Source organism: Sebastes umbrosus, chromosome 23, assembly GCF_015220745.1.
Source record: "Sebastes umbrosus isolate fSebUmb1 chromosome 23, fSebUmb1.pri, whole genome shotgun sequence".
Lineage (NCBI taxonomy): Eukaryota > Metazoa > Chordata > Actinopteri > Perciformes > Sebastidae > Sebastes > Sebastes umbrosus.
In genome coordinates this window covers 5,224,720-5,249,136 of record NC_051291.1, presented here as the reverse complement: position 1 = coordinate 5,249,136, position 24,417 = coordinate 5,224,720, and the positions used below count along the sequence as shown (strand labels likewise).

The 24,417-nt window shown below is 39.1% G+C and overlaps 1 protein-coding gene across 1 annotated transcript in view; it reads left to right on the top strand.

Moving 5' to 3' along the window:
• Positions 1-24,068, top strand: part of LOC119482816 (anoctamin-4-like) — a 47,562-nt gene extending 23,494 nt beyond the window's left edge. The window contains exons 9-29 of the mRNA XM_037760694.1: positions 16-147; positions 367-473; positions 1,329-1,384; positions 1,537-1,658; positions 1,817-1,951; positions 3,002-3,098; positions 5,028-5,088; positions 11,462-11,544; positions 12,309-12,449; positions 13,509-13,673; positions 13,815-13,851; positions 14,273-14,384; positions 14,885-14,942; positions 16,845-16,942; positions 17,120-17,262; positions 18,454-18,606; positions 18,698-18,845; positions 19,565-19,684; positions 20,394-20,499; positions 22,197-22,400; positions 22,605-24,068. Coding sequence (XP_037616622.1) covers positions 16-147; positions 367-473; positions 1,329-1,384; positions 1,537-1,658; positions 1,817-1,951; positions 3,002-3,098; positions 5,028-5,088; positions 11,462-11,544; positions 12,309-12,449; positions 13,509-13,673; positions 13,815-13,851; positions 14,273-14,384; positions 14,885-14,942; positions 16,845-16,942; positions 17,120-17,262; positions 18,454-18,606; positions 18,698-18,845; positions 19,565-19,684; positions 20,394-20,499; positions 22,197-22,388 — 2,266 coding nt within the window. The 3' untranslated portion in view covers positions 22,389-22,400; positions 22,605-24,068. The remainder of the gene's footprint in view (positions 1-15; positions 148-366; positions 474-1,328; positions 1,385-1,536; positions 1,659-1,816; positions 1,952-3,001; positions 3,099-5,027; positions 5,089-11,461; positions 11,545-12,308; positions 12,450-13,508; positions 13,674-13,814; positions 13,852-14,272; positions 14,385-14,884; positions 14,943-16,844; positions 16,943-17,119; positions 17,263-18,453; positions 18,607-18,697; positions 18,846-19,564; positions 19,685-20,393; positions 20,500-22,196; positions 22,401-22,604) is intronic.
• Positions 24,069-24,417: the final 349 nt, after the last annotated feature.

Here is a 24,417-nt window from a genome sequence, read left to right as displayed (position 1 = left end):
AAACTTCACTTGCAGGATGGAGAAGCGTATCAACAAGTTTCGTGGCTGGCTTCCCCGCAAGCCCATGAAGTTTGACAAGGAAACTCTGCCCGATCTGGAGGAGAACGAGAGCTTCACCGCGCCCTTCAGTCGATCGAGGATACATCAGTGAGTTTTTTTACAGAACAGTCCTTTTAAAAAGTCATCCCTGAGAAATGACTTATCGAACACTGGTGCCTGGTACTATTTCCATTTCCTCTTTTGTGCTTGTGCCACTTGAAATTCTCTCCGTTGCCTTTCTCATACAAAACTGCCACACTACACACACACAGAAGAAATATCACTCACAGCAGACAGATTTGTAATAACTGGTTCGTTTCACTGCAGTTTCATCATCCACAACAAAGAGACTTTTTTCAACAACGCCACCAGAAGTCGAATCGTCCATCACATCCTCCAGCGGGTCAAATATGAGGAGGGTAAAAATAAGATGGGTGAGTTTTTTTCCCTGAGCATTATGACACAATTCTAGAAATATTTGAAATGTGACAATGAACAGGGTGGGCTGTCGTCGTTGTTTTCTCCTCTTTCCATTAGCAAAGAGAACAATAGCATAGCTAACTGATAAAGCAAAAGAGCATACAGTAAATAGGTCAGATGGACGGTGCTTTTTACAAACACCCTCTGAAGGAGTTTAGGGCATGCTGTTGTACTTATACATCAGACTGGCAAGACATCATCCAGAGGAGGCTTGCATGTCCCCGCCCCTTTTTGGGGGAAAACAATCCTGTGGCCCTCATAGACAGTAACAGCGTAAACAGAAGAAGTTAAAACATGTCTCCAAACTTCTGCTTTAAACAAACCGGTAACAGTAATAACGCTATGCCGAAGAGTTGCTGTGTAGTTGGTTGCACCAACAATAAATACAAAAGTCGTATCATCCACTGTGTTGGATGGGGGAAGACTGAAGGGACATGACGGTGATCAACCTTAATTTATTAAGGTATCGTGAACGCTCAGGTTCAGGCAAGATCGCAAAATAATTATTAGACATGGGTATAAAACAAATGTTTGTTTAACAAGAGATGAATGCATACAAACTTGCATCAAATTGCATCAAAGTCTGCGGGATCTTCAGTTTTCTATCCCCCAAAAAGGGGCGGGCCTTGACGTTTTGCAAAGTACCTGTATGTGCCAGTCTGATGTACATACTGAGAATTTGAATTCAAACAGATCAAGTTCAAACTGTAGTTTGAATTTTGATAGCCCTAGTATCTGCTACATTGCTTGACTGACAGCATCAGGCTTCTGTTTCTCTTCTTTTCATTACTCTCCGTTTTTCATTCCAGGACTTAATCGTCTTTTGAGCAATAGTTCATACGAGGCAGCTTTCCCTCTTCACGAGGTAATTTGGCTGATCTCCATAATTCTGTCACCTGTTTTTAAGTCATAACTGCATTCTGTGTCATGCATGTGTTCCTGGATTCCAGGTACTGATATTACAGCAATTACAGATTATGTTTCTCCATGTCTGTGTACGTGTCTGGACGTTAACAGGGGAGCTACCACAGCAAAAACTCCTTCAGAACACACGGAGCGGAGAACCATCGGCACCTGCTGTACGAATGTTGGGCCTGGTGGGGGGTTTGGTACAAGTACCAACCGCTGGACCTCATCAGGTAGTTACAGTCGAGCACTTCAAGGGGTCAAAGTGACACATTTAAAATCATGATTTAGTTGCAGTAAAGGACTTTGCACACCAAGTTTGTATTTCTCGTATGCGTTATTCTACTGAAACTGAAGAATTTGTTCCTCTTGTGCTCTGCTGTTGTTTCAGGAGGTATTTTGGGGAGAAGATTGGCCTGTACTTCGCCTGGCTCGGCTGGTACACGGGCATGCTGTTTCCTGCGGCTCTGGTCGGCGTCTTTGTATTCCTGTATGGCCTCTTCACTCTGGAGCACTGCCAGGTCAGGTAAACACAGCTCTTCTCTTTTCTGATAAAATAACACAGACTGTTTATAAGAGGTCATCGTGACGTCATCCATTGGTTTGTGGACTGCCGTTTTGAAGCCTTAAGTTCGGCATTTTGTCTGTCGCCGTGTTGTTTTTTTGCAACCACAAGTGACACGAGAGGGTGGAGCTACGTACGACGAATACTATTTTTTTTGCGCAAAATGTTACAATTAATTAACATCAAGTTCTGAGACGAAAACACCCAGACTGGACAACGCCGTGGTAGCGACCTGTCATTCACAAGGTAGCCACGCCCTAAAGCATCCCCTGCTTTATGGTCTAGTTGACTCTAAATGGGACCATAATTTACTAAATGAACAACATGTTGTATTATTGTGATGTTTACTGAGATAATAAATCAAGTGAGAAGTCGGCTCATCTTCTCATAGACTTCTATAAAATCGGACTTTTTGCAACCAGAGGAGTCACCCCCTGCTGGCTATTAGAAATAATGCAAGTTTAAGGCACGTTGGCTTCACTTTTCAGACCCCCAGAGCTGGTAATTGTATTATATTTGAAGCATTTAAAAAATATTTTTAAAGCCTTGTTTTATGCTGCACACATGCTAAATAAGTACAGATCAGATCGACGATTTATTTGGTGAAGAATTCAGGTCATTTTTCTGAATGCAAAACTAATTTTGTATTACAGATAAGGCAATGGAGTGTGAAATTGTTCCTTGTAACTTATAGTATTGGATGCCAGTTAAATTAAATAAAGGAGATTACATTTATTCAGGATTCTCTGGTTAAATTAAAGATGTAAATGCAAATGTGCCCTGTCATCACTTTATGACACACTGTGCAGTGACGCAGAATAATAATGTGTTATTTTTTCAGAACAACATAATAACTTTAACAAGTCAGATAAATAATGAAAAGATACAAAAACACACACTGTTCTTGCTTACATTTTATTTTTTAGAAAGTTGCATCAGTTACTATGTAGCCCAAATGCTGCAGGACATACAACTTTACCAGAGTTTAATAGGTTTCATGTTGTTCTCCAGTAAAGAAATCTGCCAGGCCACTGATATCATCATGTGCCCCATCTGTGACAAGTACTGCCCGTTCCTGAGACTGTCAGACAGCTGCATCTACGCCAAGGTACTGTCCCCGCAGCCACGGGACAAAATGTTCCCATTAGATGTTTGCGCTTTGGTTTTGTACACACGGAAAAATGTATTATGAGCCCACTAAGTGTATCAATATGTAACTTTTACTCTAAATGATTAAGCTTATTGAGCACACAGTCCGAGTTAAGGCCATCTATGGTGTGTTTGATTCAGAAATGTAGTAGGTCAGGGATTGACACTAAACTGCATAAAAATTAATGGACCAGTGTGTAAGATTTAGTGGCATCTAGCAGTAAGGTTGCAGATTGCAACCAACTGAGCACCCCTCCCTTTCCAAGAATGTCGGAGAACAATGTTTTTTTTTTATCTTTATTTAACCAGGTTTAGACCCATTGAGATTAAAATCTCTTTTTCAAGAGCGACCTGGCCAAGAATGTCAAACAGTATAAACAGTTTCATACACACACATTAAAAAACAATGGATCAGCTCAAAGGTGCCATTCCATAAAAGTGCAGGGAAGCCATATAATCCTATTGCGATCAAAACAAGTACAATTATCGATAGTGTCCGTTTCTATAGATTTCACCATGCCTTTAAATTGATTTAGAGTGACTAGGTGCTAGAGTTTAAGTTAATTTTGCAGGCTATTCCATGCAGATGGTGCAGAAAACATAAAGGCCTTCTTTCCCAACTCAGTCCGAACTCTGGGAACAGTCATAAGCATAGTGTTCGGAGACCGTAACCTATAATTGCCATGTTTTCTGGTTATGAAGACAGATAAATAACAGGGAAGTGTACCCAGAATGGTCTTATAGATAAAAACATACCAATGGCTAAGCCGACCTATTGACAGAGCAGGACAATTTACTTTGGAGTACAATGACGGCTCTACAGTTTGTAACAAACCTTACAGCGCCGTGGTATACAGTATCAAACATATGGAGACAATTGACTGATGCATTCATGTAAAGCAGATCACCGTAGTCAAAAACAGGAAAGAACGGCGCTTCAACCAGTTTCCGTCTGACATCAAGAGAAAAACAAAACTTCAATTTCAACTTTTTCACCAGACTGTATATGAGGTTTAAAAGAGAGGTGGTCATCAATTAAAAATCCCAAGTATTTGTGTCCTTCAGGTAACGTAAAAAGGTTAATGACAAAAGACAAAAGGTTCCCTCAATAGCCAGTGTTTGGTTTGTCCATTTTGGGCTACTGTAGAAACATGGTGGTGCAACATGGCAGACTCCATGAGGACCTACTCCCTATGTAGATCATGGATGTATAAAGACAACTGGATACAGTGTTGGAGGCAAAGACCCGTTCATTCCTATGAAAGTCGCTCTATTGGCGCAAAAAAGTTCGACTTGCGAGTCAAAAATTACCCGGATCTTCCGGCGATCTTCCACATCCATTGGGCCCGTAGAGCAAGCGTACCAGCTTTTCCTTTAACCCCGCCTCCCAGCTCTCTGTCCAGCCACTCATTCACATTTCACAACTTTTTGGACTTACATAACGGTTATTTAAGTGTTTGTACTCGGAAGTTGATTTACCTCAAAAAAATTATCGGTTGAGTTACATACTGTACGTTCTTTTCCCAATGTAAGTCTATGGGAAAAAGTATTTTTGGGCCCAATGGCAGCACGTGACGGACATGGTAGTTGTAATTCCACAGTTTGGCCACTATATCAAATTTGCTTCAAAGCCCAGTGCTCTTACTGGGGGCTTGATGTACTTCAGATATGAAGGGCTCATTCTAAGTTGACAAAAACACAACTGTTCATAGTTTCAGGTGATTATACACTAATAGAAACATAGTTATGAATATTATATTCCATTTCTGCTAATAGAGCCCCCTAAATCCTGCACACTGGACCTTTACTATAACTGTGAACTTAAGCTAAATTCTCTTTCTCTCTAATTTTTTTAGCATCATGTCAACTTCTGCAATCTTCTTCTCAGGTCACCCATCTCTTTGACAACGGTGCAACTGTTTTCTTTGCCGTATTCATGGCTGTTTGGGGTAAGTTCAACAGTTCACATTTCTGTATTAACTTTCCAGGGGTTTCCCCTCCTAGAAAAACACTTCAGATGTACTAATATTGCATTTTTTTGCCACAACAAGCACAAAACATTGACATTTTATCATCTTAGAAAGTTCATATGGCTGACATGTTGCCGAATTACACACCCAGCAAACACCTAGGAACATTATCATTCATTTGGAGTCATGTTTCTGTCCACCTGGTGACTGTAAGTCCAATATTCACTCCCCTTTTAGCTCAATTTTGGTCTCCGCCAGCTGCTGAGGGAAATCTGCCTCTCACTATGTTCACCAGATAACCAGCGATTCACTGAATTTGGAGATAATTCTCTGTGGTTTTGTCACTAAGATCATCACCTTTGACATTACAAATTTGACCCATTGTTCATATAAAAATATTGAATAATGCAGCTTTAATTCCATTTCTTTTTTATTACTGAAATAATTACAAAATATCAAAGATCTCTAAAAACAAAATCACTACATTTAAAAAGTGGCACATATTATTTTATTGCATATTATTGCATTGCTTTCTTTCCTTTAAAAAGAATGCATTCACTATATTCATCGTGAAGACTTTCGGTAAACGGTAGTAGGATCAGGAGCACGTCAGCGTTAAACAAGGTCCCAGGGTATGGAAGGAGCCAACAGAGAGTTTGTGAAGGGTTCATATTCTTCAACTGCTGCAGACTTGGCAGGTGGTGAAGCAGCAGCACTTTCGTCACATAGCTGATAGCTGGCCTGTTTATAAATGTCTAGGAGGAAGGATGAGGGGGCTGAGGAAAAGAAAAGAAAGGGAAAAAATCACTCTGTTGAAGATACAGGAGACAGTTCTTACAAAATGTATTTTAACTTAACAAGGTGACTGAAAAGGCAATTTTCAAACCGTGGCAGGTGAGAAAGTTCTCACATAGGGACTGACAACATTCACAATTCATGCTGCTTCTTTCACTTTATCTCATCGAGGGCTGTACCAAATAATTCGAAGCTTCATTGATAACGTTGACATTCCTATTCTACATCAAAATTTGAATGCTTTGCATTTTTTTTTTTTTTTTTTGCATGTCTATTTTTTGTGTTTAAACTCGGTATTTCTGCACAGTTGCAGATAAAGATCAGGCTACACTGATATAAGTATTATACTATTTTTAGGATTAGATTCCAGTGGGGGCTGCGTAGGATTGTTTCAGTTTCAGACGCAGATTTATTGAAAAAAGGATAGATGTAATAATTTGCCAAATGATGAAATTAAATATTCTGCTTCAATCCATATTTGTTGGCGTTTAGCCTTTCAAAAATATTTTCATGGTGGTCAAAAAACTCTATGCACTCCCGCTTGCTACACACAAAGGGAGGAGCGCACCTGTGTTTAGGGGGTGGTCTAGCAGTAATATAACAGCACCATTAATTACCTTTATATAACCACAAAAACAAATAATAAATTTTTTTGACATTTGTTTTAGCATGATGACGTCATAAAATATGAGAGACATTCGAATCTTAAATTTGAAAACCTCAACAGTTTTTTAGTTTTTTTTTGCATGTCTGTTCAATGTGTTTACACCCAGTATTTCTGCAGCTAAAGTTCAGGCTACACTAATATTATTAGCATTATACTATTTGTAGAATGAGTTTCCAGTGGTGGCTCCGTAAGATTGTTTCCGAATCAAACATTTCCAATAACTCATAAGCATTGCGAAATCTAAAAGTCAAAATTCATTAAATAAATAAATGAAATATTCTGCTTCAATTCATATTTGTTGGCATTTAGCCTTTCAAAAACAACCTTTTCATTGCGGTCAAAAAACTGTTTGCTTTCCCGCTTGCTGCGCCTGTATTAACAGGGTGGTGTAGCAGCAGTCTAATAGCACCATAAATTACATTTATATAACCACAATAACAAAGTGATAACGTCATAAAATATGACGACAGACATTCAAAGCTTAATTTGAAACCTCAGTAGAAGCTTTTAATGTAAATAGATGACATTCGGCACAGTCCTAATACCATCTAAACATTATTTCATCTGAATAATATGGGTAAAAAATCAGACCTGGAGGCATGAAATATGTGATATGATATGTATTTGTTACAAGTAGTTGCAGTAAACTTGATATTAAATACCGGCAGCATCCTGCTTAATAAGTGAGGTAGTTTCTCTAAGAACGCACTCCACTTGTAAAGTTAAATTATCTGAATTTCTTTTTTTTAAAAGATCGACACTGAAACTTTGTTGATTTGTAAAACTCGAATACCAACCGAAAACAAGAACAAGAACTATAGCAGCAGACTACATAATGCTCACCAGTGAGTTTGTTAACAGTCTCTGGGTGTTTGAGAGCCTCTCGTACTCTGTTGTCCAATCTCCAACATCTCAGCAGGACGATCAGAGCTAAACACAGCTGGAGGGCAAAGGTCAACACGCCCAGCACGATTATGGTGTTGTTAGCTGTTGATGGGTAAAAAGAGGGCAGAAGGCGTAACAAGATTTAACGTGGTTCTGTAGCTCAATGCAGAGGCGGGACACAAACACTGCCATGACATTTCCATTTTAAACGTGTATGTGTATTTGTGCTTTCTAAACTTCACGAGAAATTGAATCCCAGTGCCATCAGACACCTTTAAACATATAAAAGCTTAAATACATAAATCAAATTGTTTAATTCATAGACAGTAAGTGCTGTGGCTCTCAAACTACAGTATACCTACTAACGAAAGCAGTGCAGGCCCTGTCGCATTAGTGTGCGTTAATAATTCAGACACTCGGACATATTCAGACAATGTCTTCAATGCAGTGGAAACCCTATCGGTTTCACGAGTATAAATGTTTCATGGCAAACTGCAGATATAGTGGGACTAATGTTAAGTCAAAGCAAAGTAAAACAGTTGTATGAAACTGAAATGCGACAGTACCAGTTGAAGATAGGTGTGGTGTTTTTTCCCAGTGGGTGACTTCTGGCTGAGTCAGGTTTTGGTTCTGGAGAAACGCCATCAGTCAGATCCCTCACTGCCCCAGGATGTGTCCCTGTGCAGCCGGGCAGAACGGAGGCATTAGCTTAAGTATTTACTTACATCCTGGCAAAGATTAAAGTTTTCTCCTGCACACTAAAAGGATCAAATCTCTTTTATATTTTATTTCATATTGTGTATATATACTGAGTATATAAAAACAACCTGCCCTGGGAGATTTGATTATTTTTCTTGCATTTTATTACATCAAGTGCTCAGCGCAAAAAATCTCTTTCAAGAATTTATATTATGTATTATTTAAATACATTTAAATTAGAATGCAAGTGACAGAAATTATGTGTGGTGAAAATATGGAAAAATATTCAGGGTATTAAGATATCATCTTAAAGACAATTTATTCACATCAGTGCGATATTAAATGTTTGTTTTTTTCCAGAGTGAAAAAGCCAAATGTTAACTTTAATTATCTCTCTCTTATCTTGTCTACAAACTTTAACTTTTACAACCTTTAATAAGTTACAGACCTCTAAGCACAGTGCAAACGTGCATAATAAAGTCATGCAGCCATATTGAGATGTAAGGTTGAAAGGATCTCTATGTGAATTAATGTCAAATAGCATCATACTATTGATCCCAAATTGGGAAATTCTTGTGTTACAGCAGCCGATTATCAGGTTACAAGAACAGTAAGTACACAGTAAATATACATATCAACACTAGAGATAATATCTATAGTATACACAATATAAAGAATATATTAGAATACACTATAAATATACCAGACTACTACTAAGAAAATATGAACATAGAATAAAAATAACAGACCATTATAAAAGTACAAATTCCACATGTGCAAGGTTATTACAGGACTAAAGCAGAGTGGAGTCCTGTTGTGACAGAAACTATAAAGCTGATCGTTCTCGATTAGCCAGAGGTGAAGTGTTGTAGAGGAAAACAGAAGAAGGAAAAGTTTCATCAAGGACATTAAAAAGATAAAACATCAGACGAAACATAAAAACTATATAGGTGCAAAAACAAATTTAATAAAAGATCTGTTAAAATAAAGTTTTTAAAACATAAAACAAGATACATGCATACTTAAACAAACATAAGACATTATACTGTACACACAAAGATCGTCACACACGAATAATCTGACTACAACATGCCAAACTCTTATTGAACTTCTGTACAGGGAACCAGGATACCTGTAAACAACGAGCGATGTCGAAGACTGTTTTCGCAGCTGCACAGACATGCCAGAGCCCAGTCTGCAAATACTATTCCAGTTTAAAGAAAAGTCTCGAAAAGAAAGTGCGCTAATGTACTGACCTTACAGTAACTGCTTTCTGGAAGTTGCTGCTGCTGTCCAAGTGAATAATATTTTAGGGTTCAACTGCAGCAGAAGATCAGACCAAATCCCTTCATTAAGGTTCCTCAGGAGGGTGCTCCCCTGCCGGCTCCACGTGGGACGCCCTTCTCAGACAGCTGCGTCTTCACATTCAAAAACACGATAGAGAAAATAAACTACAAGTATTTGTTTGAAAGGCTGAGGATAAAAGCTTGAAAAGCAGGAATACCAATGTGCAATAAGTAAGCTATCCAGAGGACTTTGTTCAGCAGTACTTACTCTCCCCGAGAACGCTGCCTGTGACAGTTTGAACAGTCTAATTATCTTGGCATCAAACCAGCTGGTTTCACTAGTTATTACTAGTCAGTCACGTGCAGTGACAACATTTGACCATGACTTCACTTTTTTTTCTTCACATGAGGGATTTTGGTTGTTATGAGGCTGTAAAACGACTTATGTCATGAAGTGATACAAGTGACTGTTTCAAGGTTTTGCCAGTTGGACCATTGCAACATCAAAAAAAGCTCTATGTGAGGACCTTTCAAAGTAAAATGTTGCATTTTAGTTTTTACCAATATTGGCAGCTTACAGCAAAGTGCCTAGCGCAACTTTAAATTTTAAACAATGTCTCAACGCTCCGCAGTGCCACTGTAGTTACACATGACCTTATGTCCAGGGTGCAGCTATTGTGCCAGATTAAAACTGCACTAATCAAATGTCATGAATTGCGCATCACTTGCAATCACTATCTCGTTTCAAGGTCCGATTCACAAAAGATATTGTGCTAATGATATTACAGTGCAAAAAACGCCCACTAAGTTTAGCAGCTGAGTGTAATTGTCCTTTTTTTGCAGAGGGAGAGGGAAGAAATAATTTGTTAATTTTTTATATAATAACTAGGGCTGTTAATCGATTTAAATATTTAATCAGGACTAATCACATGATTGTCCATAGTTAATCGCGATTAATCGCAAATCAATCGCAAGTTTGGAGCGTTATTTAGCCTCCTTCCCGACAAGCTAGTATGACATTGGTTTATACCAATGGATTCATTAGGTTTTCTAGTTTCATATGATGCCAGTATCTTCACTCTAGCTTTACAACCTCCGAAATATTGATTGTTTAACGCGTTAAAGAAATTAGTGGCGTTAAAACAAATTTGCGTTAACACGTTATTTTTGCGTTAATTTTGACAGCCCTAATATTTTAATGCATTAACAATGAGTCCCATGGCTATGTGAAACATTAAAGGGGTCGCTCGTTGTGGCGAACCCACAGTGAAATATCAGTTCCTCTCAGCTCTATTGAGCATTTTAGTGTCTTTCAGCTCATTGTTTGGGTTTTATGGACCGCAACTTCACTGTTTTGATTCACTTCCAACCTCATTTGGTATAATATCAGACCTTATGATGAGCCAAGTACCTAAGATAATTATTTTGATCAGTACTGTTTAGGAACATAGACTGTATAAGTGGACGTAGTCACTGTGACGTCACCCATTGGTTTGTGGACGATGGTTTTGAAGCCTCGAATTCGGCATTTTGGTCGTCGCCATCTTGGTTTTTTTTTCAACCAGAAGTGACACGAGCTTTACAACCAAACGTTGAATAAGTCATGAAAGGGTTAAAATTGTCAGCCGAAAACACGGACAACTCCCAGACCGGACAACGCCGTGGTAGCGACCTGTCAATCACAAGGTAGCCACGCCCTAAAGCATCCCCTGCTTTATGGTCTATTTGACTCTAAATGGGACCATAATTTACTAAATGAACATCATGCTGTATTGAAGAAGACTTGAAACTAGCGATTGAGACCATAAACTCATGTTTACAATGTTTACTGAGGTGATAAATCAAGTGAGAAGTAGGCTCATTTTTCTCAGACTTCTATACAATCTGACTTATTTTTGCAACCAGAGGAGTCGCCCCCTGCTGGCCAGTAGAGAGGATGCACGTTTAAGTTGGTTGCTGTCTGTTTAGGCGTGACACCTGACATGCAAACATTTGACGCTGTTTTCTTCATGTGTTTCAGCAACGGTCTTCCTGGAATTCTGGAAAAGGCGCAGAGCTGTCCTCGCATACGACTGGGACCTCATTGACTGGGAGGAAGAGGAGGTGAAGTTCTCCATGTAGTCATTGCTTTTCTGTATATGTAGCTAATCTGCTCCCTTTCAGATTAAGTGAAGAAGAAATTTAAAAATGCGCAATTAATCACGATTAAATATTTTAATCGATTAACAGCCCTAATTATTATTTTCATTTAGAGTTCTTTCTTCATAGTTTAAGTGAGCTAACTTGTTGCTCTTTGGCTTTGCCCAAAGAGGTTTGAAATCAAACCCTAACCATATTTCTGCCTTCACAGCAGCTCGGCCCTTGAGAGAGGTTTGCCTACTCATACCTTTCTTCCGCCTATGCTAGCCTGCAGGCATATATTTAAAAAAGGTGGGACCGTACCGAGAGCCGGCACCAAGGGAGTCCGTCTCGAATCAGTTCATGACTCACTGAAAATGCGCAATTTTGTAATGAAAGCTCTCACAAAGTCAGACCCCTACACAGCTGTCATACTGCAATTTGGTTTTGTCAGAACGTTCAGTGGGTTCATAATGGTCATGCCTGTCTTATGGATCAACCTCCAACCCTCGTCTGTCAGTCATACTCAAACTGGTAAAAACGTTCTTTGAAAGACTGCTGTGTTCGTGGGTGTGTAAGTGACTCAGAGTCTCAGTCTGAAAGCAGAACGGAAGACAAGACAGCGATTATTAAACTCTGATTCTGGGTTTCAAACCAAAATTGCCCAATAGCCTAATTAGAGTTTTTAAAAGCCCTTTAACATTCACTGCTAAATTTTGCTCACGTGTGTCTTGTCCTTTGTCTTTCAGGACGAAATACGCCCCCAGTTTGAGGTCAAATACTCCAAGAAGGAGAGGATGAACCCCATATCTGGAAAGCCTGAACCTTACCAGGCATTCCACGACAAATACAGTCGCCTCATCGTCTCAGCATCCGGCATCTTCTTCATGGTGAGTTTCTGGGGTGAATACATGTCAAGTAGCAGGTGTGCCACTCTCATCTTTGTATTTAGGCTTTTGCTGAGGCTTATTTATGTCAATGGAAAGTCTTGTCAACACATTTCTTGATTGTAGATTTAAATATTCTCGTGCAAATGCCTTTTACATATTATGAACATCTCACTTTTCAGTGCTTGTGCTCATACGTTTGGGTATCTGGAGTGTTTTTGTGGGGCTGAAAACGTGACAAAAGACTCTGCAGTAGCCACGAGTATTTATCGGCTCCATCTCCGATTGGCAGTGATAACATGACACCCGGGTGGACATGCTGACTCGCCCTTTTACGGTGCGATGTGACATGCGCTGAAGTGAATATAAAATAAATATAATCAACAGGAATTTGGACATTTATTATAATTTATTAATGTAAAAAACATACAATAACTACACCATGCTGTCCTTAAAGCCACCAGACTCCAGTCAGACAACAGCAATTTTACCTCACAGAAACACATTCAAACTCAACAGAAACAATATAAAACTCATCCAAACCGTTTTTGTTAGTCTTTCCACTGTTCCAACAATCACCAACTCTGGTTTTAAAGTTTGAAAGAGAGACTGAGTAAGTAGCAGATATATATATAAAAAAAGAAATAACCTTTTCACTGAAAAACCCAAAGGCATACTTGTCTACTGGCAATGGGAAAGAAGTATGTTACCTACTTTTAGCGGGTTTTCCCGTGTTTAAAAAAACCTGCATGTATGTGCTAATTTTGGTGGGAAAAGCATATTGGATATCCATCATTTATGCCAACATCCATTTTGTTTGCATAGGAGCCAGTTTTGACAAACTCTGTATAAACAAACTAATTTACATCCGCCAAGGCCAAAGGCCTTGGGCCAAGGAGGTTAGACTCCTTGGAGACTCATTTGTACAGTTAAAAGGTACTATCTCCCATTTTTATGAGTATTGTAAAGCGCTAGAAAATAAATGGTTACAGTGCAAGTGCAATGTGTTGTTATTGTTATTGTTAGTAATAATATTTTTTGCATGTCACTATGATGTCACAGATACTGGTGGTGATTGCCGCCGTGTTTGGCATCGTCATATACCGCGTGATCACCGTCAGCACCTTCGCCGCCTTCGGCTGGGCTCTCATCAGGAACAACTCTCAGGTGGCGACCACGGGAACGGCAGTTTGCATCAACTTCTGCATGATCATGCTCCTCAACGTGGTGAGTGTTACGTGAAGTGGTACATGGAAAAGGCGGTGATGCTTTTTTTTTTGTGCGTGTAAAAACTACTCTTCTATGCTTTTGCTAGGCTATTTACAGTCAATTTAACTTCCTCCCTCACTACATTGTATTTTTTTCTAGCTCTATGAAAAAGTTGCTCTTCTTCTCACTAATTTAGGTAAGTTGACTGCACCAGCAGATCTAATGTTCTTGAAGCTGAAAGGGTGATGAAGACTAAAGGCCCTGACACACTAAGCTGACGGTTGGCCGTCGGACAGTTTGGGGCCGTCAGTGAGCGTACGGCCTAGGTTTTTCGGTGTGTCCCGCACCATCAGCTCTAGTCTGCTCAAGTTTTTTCGGCCAATTCAGCATGTTGAATCGGCAGTGGCACCCGTCGGTGAGAGAAATCACTCCGATTGGCAGTACAATGACGTGAAGCGACGCAACTGTTGGCCTTCGTCGCCACTAGTTCTTTGATGTCGGGTTGGTGTGTCTGGGCCTTTAATTAGTTCTGTACATTGGTGTTGGCTCAGTACTTAACATACAGTGTTTTATCAGTTTTATCTCACAGTTCCTGCTTTCTCTCCGTGCCACCACAGAACAGCCAAGGACAGAGTCGGAGTGGGAGAACAGCTTTACCCTCAAGATGTTCCTTTTTCAGTTCGTCAACCTCAACAGTTCGACTTTCTACATCGCCTTCTTCTTGGGGAGGTGAGAAAGAACTCACAACAACTACATGTGTCACAGCAGAAGTGCAGAAAACAATGCAGAAAGATATGTAAATGAGTGTGTCATCTGTGTAATAAGACACCATATGTTCACATAGACAAATAGACAGAACCTTGAGGCAAATCACCAGAGATATTGTATTTCTTTTCGCAGAACTCCCCAAGGGACACAAGTATTCTCAGCTTGTACAGTAAACGTATGCCAGAAAACTCAACCCAAGAGTCTAACCATTCAATTTAATTGATTAATTCATTAATGAAATATTTTTTATTTCTTATTTATGACTAGAACAAAATGACAAATATTGCTGAGCTGCATCTCAAATTAATCTTCAAGTTCCCAGCTTTCAGATCATGTACACCACTTCTATGTGACATCTACTGTTTACTTTCTACCCCTGAATGTCCCCTGTCCCCTACCCCTCTAAAAAAGAAAGCGGAATAGTAAGGGGTTAAAGTTTTTTTTTTTTCCTGGGTTAACAGATTCACAGGCCGGCCCGGTGCATATCTACGCCTCATCAATCGCTGGAAACTGGAAGAGGTGAGTAACTACTTTGCATTCCCATAGGGGAATAACAGCAAAGCATTACGGATCGAAGTATTTCTAAATTGGACATTGAGCTAATAACGTATGCCGAGCCAACCAGGCATTTAACCTCCCTCAGCAGTAAGCGCTGCTGCCAGCGGTACTTATGGGAACATGCGGGGAAATAACACACACTGAAGTGGTCTAAGGGGACGAAAGGCCTGAGCTGGCGCTTTTAGGTGCTGAGCTAATGCGCCCCCCTGAAATGGTAAATGGAAAAAATTCTCTGTGATGTGACATGTACAGTACAAACACAGCCTCAGTCAGCCTTCTGTGGCCACGCAGAATCCAGATGGTGCTTGGAGAGATTAAGTGGCTTTTATGAACATTCGCAAAGCTGATAAAAAGCTGCAGGGATACATATGAAAGGTGTTCCCGCTTACAACAAAACATTTTAAATTCATGTTGGTGTCGTAGACCTGCGCTGTCTAATTTGCTTGCAAAAGTGCCTGCGTAATGTACTTCTATGGTGTATAGCATAAGGCTTTATAATAATGTTGATATATATGAAATTACAGCAAAACAAAGTAATAAAAACAACAGTTTTTGCAAGTATCCTTAATCAGAATTGTAAAACAATTTCATTTGAAACTCTTAATTGAATACAAGATACACTTTAAAAATCCACCAATGGCAAATGACAATCAATAGATAACCAGCACAATGAGTTATTAACAAGTTAATTCTAAGCAGCTCTAGAGTACGTAGTGTGCTCATACTAGAGCTGCCACCTCTTAGTCGAGTAGTCGGTCATTTTGATCTTAGTCGACTAAGATTTCTTTAGTTAATTAGTCCCTTTTTATGCTTTTTTCATGCTGAATGACTCATTTCCAAGAAACTTATGAGCACATATCTGGTAAACACCAGATTTTAAGTGGTGCTTTTGTGTGATTCTTTGTAGTGTTAGTTGACTAAGAATTTCTTTAGTCGAAGACAGCACTAGTTCTCACCAGAAAATTATTATTAATTATATATATACTCAAAAAAGTATACTAAATACTAAAAAAAACTTGATTTTGGGGTGTGTTATTCATGGACATTATCCTCCCACAATGCAATGCACAAAGGAAATAGAGAAGATGCTCACAGCTGCAAAACATTAAAACAATACCGTGTGTGTCCAATACAATTCTATAGGACATATTAATTGGATACAGAAACTATATATGACAGCAGGGGTATTCAATTCAAATGTAAAGAGGTGCCGTTACTAAAATTTCCTCAAATTTAGACCAGGGGGGGAAAAAAATATGTCCATTGTACCAAAAAAAAAACATTTGTCCGACAGTCCGTTACCCTGAAAACAAACGCACATTGTTCCAAGGGCCCCCAAAATACACTCTCTCCGTGCAACAAACAGAAGCACATGGCTAATTATTATGCACAATAACGGTGATATCATTGGTCAAACATACAGTATATGTATTTCCGCAGGCGGATATCCTGTTTTTTTCCTCACACAAATGTTCCGCAGAGGTGTGCAAGCATTCATAAGAATCCACAAAATCAGTTTTTATAAAATTCTTAGCAATTTTTTGGGAGTCTGTGCTCGTTGTGAAACAGCTTTTATTGTTTTGTTTTCTAAGATCTTTCTGGAGCTGTTTTACCATCATTTGCAATTTATTCTAATGTTTTGCAGCTGTGAGTAGCTCCTCCATTTCCTCTGGTGCACTATGGGAGAATAATGTACATTTTTAGTATGCATACTCACTTTTTGAGTTTACCTAATTTTGTCACTTTTCTAGTGCATCACACTGCATGCAAATTGAATGACGAGACTTTCTACAGCAATGCAGAGTGCCATTGTTAGCAAGGGGTTTGATCTCTCTCTCTCTCTCTCTCTCTCTGTTGCTGTAGTGCCACCCCAGTGGCTGCCTCATTGACCTCTGTCTGCAAATGGGGATCATCATGGTGCTAAAACAGACCTGGAACAATTTCATGGAGCTCGGCTACCCGTGAGTGCACCAAAAATGTTTCTCCCCAAACCACAGATAAAAGTAAATACCTCTCAGTCAGATATAGTGCCAGATAGCAGACTGCAGAGTAACAGCAGATGAAATTAGATCCGCTTGTTTTTGGACTGAATTAATCTCCTGTTGTTGTTGATTGTTCTGTTGTTGTTGTTTTGCTAGGCTGATCCAGAACTGGTGGACACGGCGGAGACTGAGGCGAGAGCACGGAAAGACAGCCAAGGCCAGCTTCCCACAGTGGGAGAGGGACTACAACCTACAGCCAATGAATGCCTACGGACTCTTTGATGAATACTTAGAAATGAGTATGTCGAAACTGAAGTGCCATGCATGCATTTTCTTATTTAGCATGTTTACCACTAAAAACCTTAGTGCCACAACCTTAGATATCAGGTGTAAGGTTATCCAAAATGCACTCCGCGGCTTAATTGTCTCGAATACAATTTTTTGAACAATACAACGTTTTCATTTGGTGACCCAGCAGCAGCTGTGGTGCATGTTATGTAACTGTGACACTGATTTGCTGGGGATTAAATTTGGGCTGAGAGCTTTTCCACGTGCTCACATCTTTATTGGTACATCTGTGACTGAGTGGGTTATACTTAACTAACTTAAAGCTGCACCCATCAATATTTTTTGTTAGGTCTGTCAATCGCTTAAGATATTTGATTGCGATTAATTGCAAATTAATCACACATTTCAAAATGTACCTTAAAGGGAGATATATCAAGTATTTAATACTCTTATCAACATAGGACTGGACAAATATGTTGCGTTATGCAAATGTATGTATATATTTATTATTGGAAATCAATTAACAACAGAAAACAATGACAGTTATTGTCCAGAAACCCTCACAGGTACTGCATTTAGCATAAAACATATGCTCAAATCAAGTCCAACAGGCAACAATAGCTATCAGTGTGCTGACTTGACTATGACTTGCCCCAAACTGCATGTGATTATCATAAAGTGGGCATGTCTGTAAAGGGGAGACTCGTGGGTACCCATAGAACCCATTTTCATTCACATATCTTGAGGCCAGAGGTCAAGGGACCCCTTTGAAAATGGCCATGACAGCTTTTCCTCGCCAACATTTTGCTTAAATTTGGAGCGTTATTTAATCTCCTTCGAGACAAGCTACTATGACATGGTTGGTACCGATGGATTCCTAGTTTCTTATGATACCAGTCTCTAGCTTTACAACTGAGAACCAGTAGAACCTACAAATCATAAGTTGCGCTAATGCATTAAAGAAATTAGTGGCGTTAAAACGAATTTGCGTAAACACGTTATCGTTATTTTTATGTTAATAATGGAAAAAATGTGGTGGAGAGAAAACCGAGTTAAAAGGAGAGTGAATATTGGACTTAAATATGACTCTAAATGAATGCTAATGTCGCTCCATATCTGCTGTATGTGTAAACATGCAACATGTTAGCCATAATAGACCGCTACAGGAACTGAAGGCTTGGGGTTTTTTGTGTTTGTTTCAGTTCTACAATTTGGCTTCACCACCATCTTTGTGGCAGCTTTCCCTCTGGCCCCTCTCTTAGCGCTGCTCAACAACGTCATCGAGATTCGTTTAGACGCCTACAAGTTTGTCACACAGTGGCGGCGGCCTCTGCCCTCACAAGCCAAAGACATAGGTGAATTAAATATATGTTTATATGTATTATAAAGGTTCTCATTTCATAAGATTTTTTAAGTGTAATGTCTAATTTTATGTTTTTGTGGCAGGGATCTGGTATGGCATTCTGGAGGGCATCGGCATCTTGTCTGTCATCACCAACGCCTTTGTCATCGCTGTTACCTCAGACTTCATCCCTCGCCTTGTTTACGCCTACAAGTATGGACCTTGTGCTGGTCAGGGTCGAGCAGGGGAGGGGTGAGTGGTGATTTAGCAGTTTGTTTTGGTGTAGTTAATATTAGTTAGTGATAAGCTGGACTCTTGATCCCGTTAGTTCCTTTGTTTCTTTTACTTTAATAACTTTGTGGAGCATTGGTGAAGGGCTGGACCGAAAAGTTCGAAGCTTCATTCATAAAGTTGACATTTAAAATTAGCTTCTTTTTTTAATTTCTTTTTCATTCTGTTTAAACCCAGTATTTCTTTACCGTTGCAGATAAAGATTAGTCTACCGTACACTAACTGTGTTTCCATTATATTCATTCTGCAGCGGCGCACCGCACTCCGACTCGTGTGATCCAAACATTTAACCATGTAAAGTCCAAAAGTCAACATTTATTGAAAAAAGAATTCACAACATGTTTTTAACAAACTAAATATTCTGCTTCAATACATATTTGTTGGCGTTTAGCCTTTCAAAAACTACATTTTCACTGCAGTGGAGTTATATTCATTAAAGAAAGTTGATTTAACAAAAAAACTAACTCATTTAATCCGACGAATCACTTTATTCAAATTGAGGATTGTTTGTTCGAGGATTTTAATTTTTTTTGCTAGGGTGATGACGTCATAAAATAGGATGACGGACATTCAAAGCCTCATTCGAAAACCTCAGTAGAAAAAAAGACATTCGGCATAGCCCTACGGTGGTTTATTTTATTCCAAGTGTTGGATAAAATGGTTTTTTATATGTTCCTCAGGTGTATGATGGGTTATGTCAACGCCAGTCTCTCACTGTTCCGGGTGTCTGACTTTGAGGGGAAATCGCAGTCCAGGACTAATGGCTCCGAGCTGCTCGGAGTAGCTGTGACGTATTGCAGGTGAGGTAGGCGTAGGCGTAGGATGTTAAAAATATACTGTAAACTGTCATCATATGTTTTTTTCTGTAACTGAGCCACGATTAAGGGTTTATCTGTTACACTAAAAAAGAAACACTTGTCAGAAGCTTATTAATTTTAACAGGATTTGGCTGCAAGTTTTTGTGCAACCCCAGGAAGGATTGCATAAGAGTGTCTGTGTGTGCTTATCCATCATTTTATTAATAATCCCTATTAACCACACACAGGAGAAGCAAAAGTTTTCCCATTATACAAAAGACAACCTCAAGTCAATACCATCTTTTGTATACACAGCTGAACTGATTTTTCTGTCGGTTGATGAATCACTTACTATGTTTACATGCACAAAATATTCTAGTTTTTTGGCTCTTATTCTGAAAAAGACAATATTCATACTAAGCTGTTTACATGGCTTATGAAAATTAATATTTCACTAATATTCCCATTTACTTGCAGCTGTGCATACTCCAAGGAATGCTCCCAAAACCAGAATGATATAGGCATATCCTACGTGTCTTAATCGGAAAATTTAATTTTTTGGGAATAGTGTCATATTTGGAATAATCGTGGAATATTAGTGTGCATATAAGCGTAGTTAATTTACATGAGTAGAGATCTTTAGTGCTATTTTGACCTTTGAATTCATCTGTTTGTTTAAGTTGTTAAAGTTTAAGTTTGTTTGACCCGCCAGATATCGGGACTACAGGGAGCCTCCGGACTCTGCTGATCCCTACGCGTACACTCTACAGTTCTGGCACGTCCTGGCAGCCCGGCTAGCGTTCATCATTGTATTTGAGGTCAGTGTTGTTGTTGTTGTTTTTTAAATCTGTGACAAATGGCAACAAACAGCAGGCTGGGTTTGGAAATGGAATCGTTCATATTGTTTTGTCAATGCCTCTTTAACCGTTTAAATGTCTCCACCCATGACCGCCCAATCTACATCTTCTTCAACAGTTTTGCTCTAATTTTTGCTCACAGCAAAAAAAGAAGTTTGGTGATGTTTAAGTGATTTTATTAGGGCCCGAGTACCGACAACGTCGGGCCAGCGAAGGCCCTATTGAAACTGTAAGGTCTCTTTTTCATTTCCCAAATGAATTGCCTTTTTTGAGGGCCTTGACATGCTCAAACAGTTGTTAAACTTGGCACACTTATCAGGCTCGGTGAAAAAAAAAATTATTTTAAGGGTCTCGGGGTTTGGGTGTTGCAAAATGGCTCGCTAGCAACCCCTAGAAAGTTGGAAAAATTCTCTTGTGGGAGGTGTCATTGCACTCGTCAGAGTTCCAGTTTCATTGTGTTGTCCTGGCCGTGTCAATCGGCGTCCCGCCAGTAACCCGCGACGCGCGGGAAAGTGCGAGGGCCCGTTCATCGCTGCTTGCAGCTTTAATTTTCTATTTACTATCATATATATAGTGTTTTAAGGAATTAGTATAGGAAAAACAAAATGAACATTAGTTTTAGCCTTTTAAACCTGATTAACTCAAGTTGGCTCACTTAGAAAATTGTTTTGAAATCCCTTAGATTTAGTCTTGAATTAATTGGACTCATTTCCTAAAGGAGTATTAGAGTTACACCAGGCTTAAAGCTTAGTCTGGTTTAACTTCATGCTGTCGGTCAGTGGAGACACCGATTATTTAGATTATGTCAGTGATTACCAGTTGGTACCACTAGCAAGACAAACTAATTTATTTTGAACTCATCAAAAATTTTAAAATAAATCTTTTTGATGAAATCAGTTCCTGAGACTAGGAAGTTTCACTTTTACAAAGGAAATGTGGAAGACCTCATTTCACCGTGTGCTCATCACTCTAAGGTTTTTGATATTCTGTTTGTGAAAATTTAAATGCTTCCTTTGCCTGTTTCCACTCCCACTTGCACCAAACCCTAAATGATTTCTGTGACCTGCTTCCAGCTTTTATCAGCTGCCTCAGTCCAATCTGAACCACCTTTGTAAGTCCTTGTTAGTGGCAGCTGTGCACGCACTGCCACTAACAAGGACTCACACAGATGGTTCAGATTAGTCTCGTTTAACTTGGCTCACATAGTCACATAGTAACTAATTCACATTTACATTTCAAAAAGCCACTTTTAAAAACAATTAAAACTGCACTAAATGATATTTGCATATGAACAATGGTTTAAATGACCATGTGGGATGTTAAAGGTGCTGCTTGTAGTGACAAACCCACAGAAAATCACCACACTGCAGATATTTCCCCTGTAAATTAGCTACTGTTTGCCACCACATTGGCCATATCAACTTTATAAAATCAAAGGTACTTCTTCTTCCAGGCCAGTCGATTGAAAAGCACCTAATTCACATTTCTTTTTTGCAACATTTCAAAACTTAAAGTTTGCTTGACAATTGAATGGAAACTCAGCTAGTGAGTTATTAAATTAATCAGTTTTTTCCACCTTATCTCTTTAGTATTTGGGTTGTTTTTATCGTGGAGATATGGCTCTGGTGTTTGCGATAACATACTCTGTCTTTTTGCAGCATATGGTCTTTGCCATCAAGACCCTGATCGCGTACCTGATCCCCGACCTCCCCAAGGACCTGCGGGACAGAATGCGCAGAGAGAAATACCTGATCCAGGAGATGATGTACGAGGCCGAGCTGGACAGACTGCAGAAGGAGAAAAACGAGAAGAAGAAGAAAGAAAGGGCCCATCACAAGGAATGGCCCTGAATGCACCAACTGGTACAGACGCAGATTCAGAAACAGTTTGTAAAAGAGATTAATCAGTCCTGTTCATGACTTGTGTTTGGTTTTACTCTGTACTATGTGACAAACATTGTGCCTCTCAGAGTTGCTGCATCATAAAACTTTTACTGTGTAAAAAAAGAAATTCAAACATTTAAGTATAACGCTCTATGTTTGTCATGTACTTTCTCTTATTTCCAGGTTATCAGCTGGTTTTCATTGCACAGTGGAGGAAGGAGAGGAGACTGGGTTTCCTGCATGATACTGGACCCTCATGCCTTCCTCCTGCCATGTCAGACCAGCACCTCCTCCTAGTGGACAGTTGATGAACTGCATCCAGCCGGCCCACAGTGTGACCACGGGGCCCAATGTGTCTGCATTCATAACAGGATGTGTCCTCTTGAACATTTGGCAGTGGGGTTTTGCTACCTTTTTTTTGTTTTCTCCAGATAGTTTCTACCACTTTGGACTCCCAACAGCGTATGTCTTCAGATCCTGAATGTAGATTTCGAGCGAGAACTAAACTTTTACAAAAAAAAATTCTCGATTTAGACGAGAGAAATAACTTTACCGAGCTTACTGAATGACAAACCCTGTTTACATTTCTCCTCGTCTGAGGAGATCTCATACTGCTTTATTGTAAATACAGATATTTAAATGAATGTCAGGCCATCTGCTCTGCTATAGTGTAGTGCAATAAAAACTAATGCAATTTATGAAGAAAAATTGTGGTGGGATTGCTGGCAGCTGAAAATTGGACAGATGGAAGAAAGTGCATTGCTTGAAAAGCTGGAAGCTGGAATGCATTTGCTTCATGTATAACCAGGAGCTGACCAGCATCGCTTGATAAATGGCTGGGGGGCTAATTGCTGACTTAACTTTGTATGAAGGAGTATGAAGAGTTGGAATAATAGAAAAGAGCAAAATATAGTGTGATAAGTGAAAGGTGTTGAAATTATGTGTATGGAGGAGTTGAGGTGTCATTCAACTCCCTTAGTTTTATTTTGAATGTCTTGAGTGCTCAGAAAGCCAGGAAGCTGTGAGCCTTTGTCACCTTTTGGGGCTTTTATTTTGAAAATCTATCAGCCTACTTGAGTGCCATCACCGGTAAGCTCTTGTTTCCGTCTGGGGACTTTTATTTAGAAAATCCTGCATACTTCAGAGCCCCCTGGAGAAACACAAAAAGTTAAAGCAGTTGGTACTAAACATATATCATACAATATATATCATATATCTGTAAGAATTGTTCAAAGGTCCATGACTCGTCAGTTAAGAATCCCCCAAGGAGCCTTCACAGAAGTCAGGAAAGAAGCCTAATTAGCAAGAAAAACATTGAATATTTCGTAAAGTATGAAAGATGAAATAAAAGAACGGAATATTTTGAATTTTGAATGAAGTTAAACAGCGTTGAAGAAGAATAAGGATTATAAAGGGAAACTGAGATGAAGATAGATGAGATTGCAGCTGTTGCCCAGCGATCCCACCAATAAAGAGAGACTGAGATGAACAGAGATGGGATTGCTTGCACAGCAATCCCATCAATAAAAAGTTACTTAGAGATCTATTCTATAAAAAGCTGTGGCAGTGTCGGCTTAAATGGGAAATGCTTTACATTTGAATTAAGATTCATAACTGCAGTAATAAACATTATTTATTGTAAAGAAATTTGACTTGACTGTGTGTTTTTTTTCAGCGTTGTCAACAAGTTTATGGAGTCAAGTGGAGTTGGTACGTAGGAACCTTGACAACAATTTCAACCTCCCTAGTCTGGACATTTTGTCAAAAAAGAAAAAAAAAAAAACCAACAAAGTCAAAATAAAGAAAAATCTAGCTAAATTAAATGGTAAGGCTTTATTTTACAGGTTTTTAGTTTCAAAGCCTTGAAAAAAAGTATACAATTTGGTAGTAAAAAAATAAGATATGTCCACCAGCAAGCATACAACTCAACAAATATGGCGAATACGGTTACCAAGAATAAATAGATAATAAATATTTACTTTACTTTTAGAATATT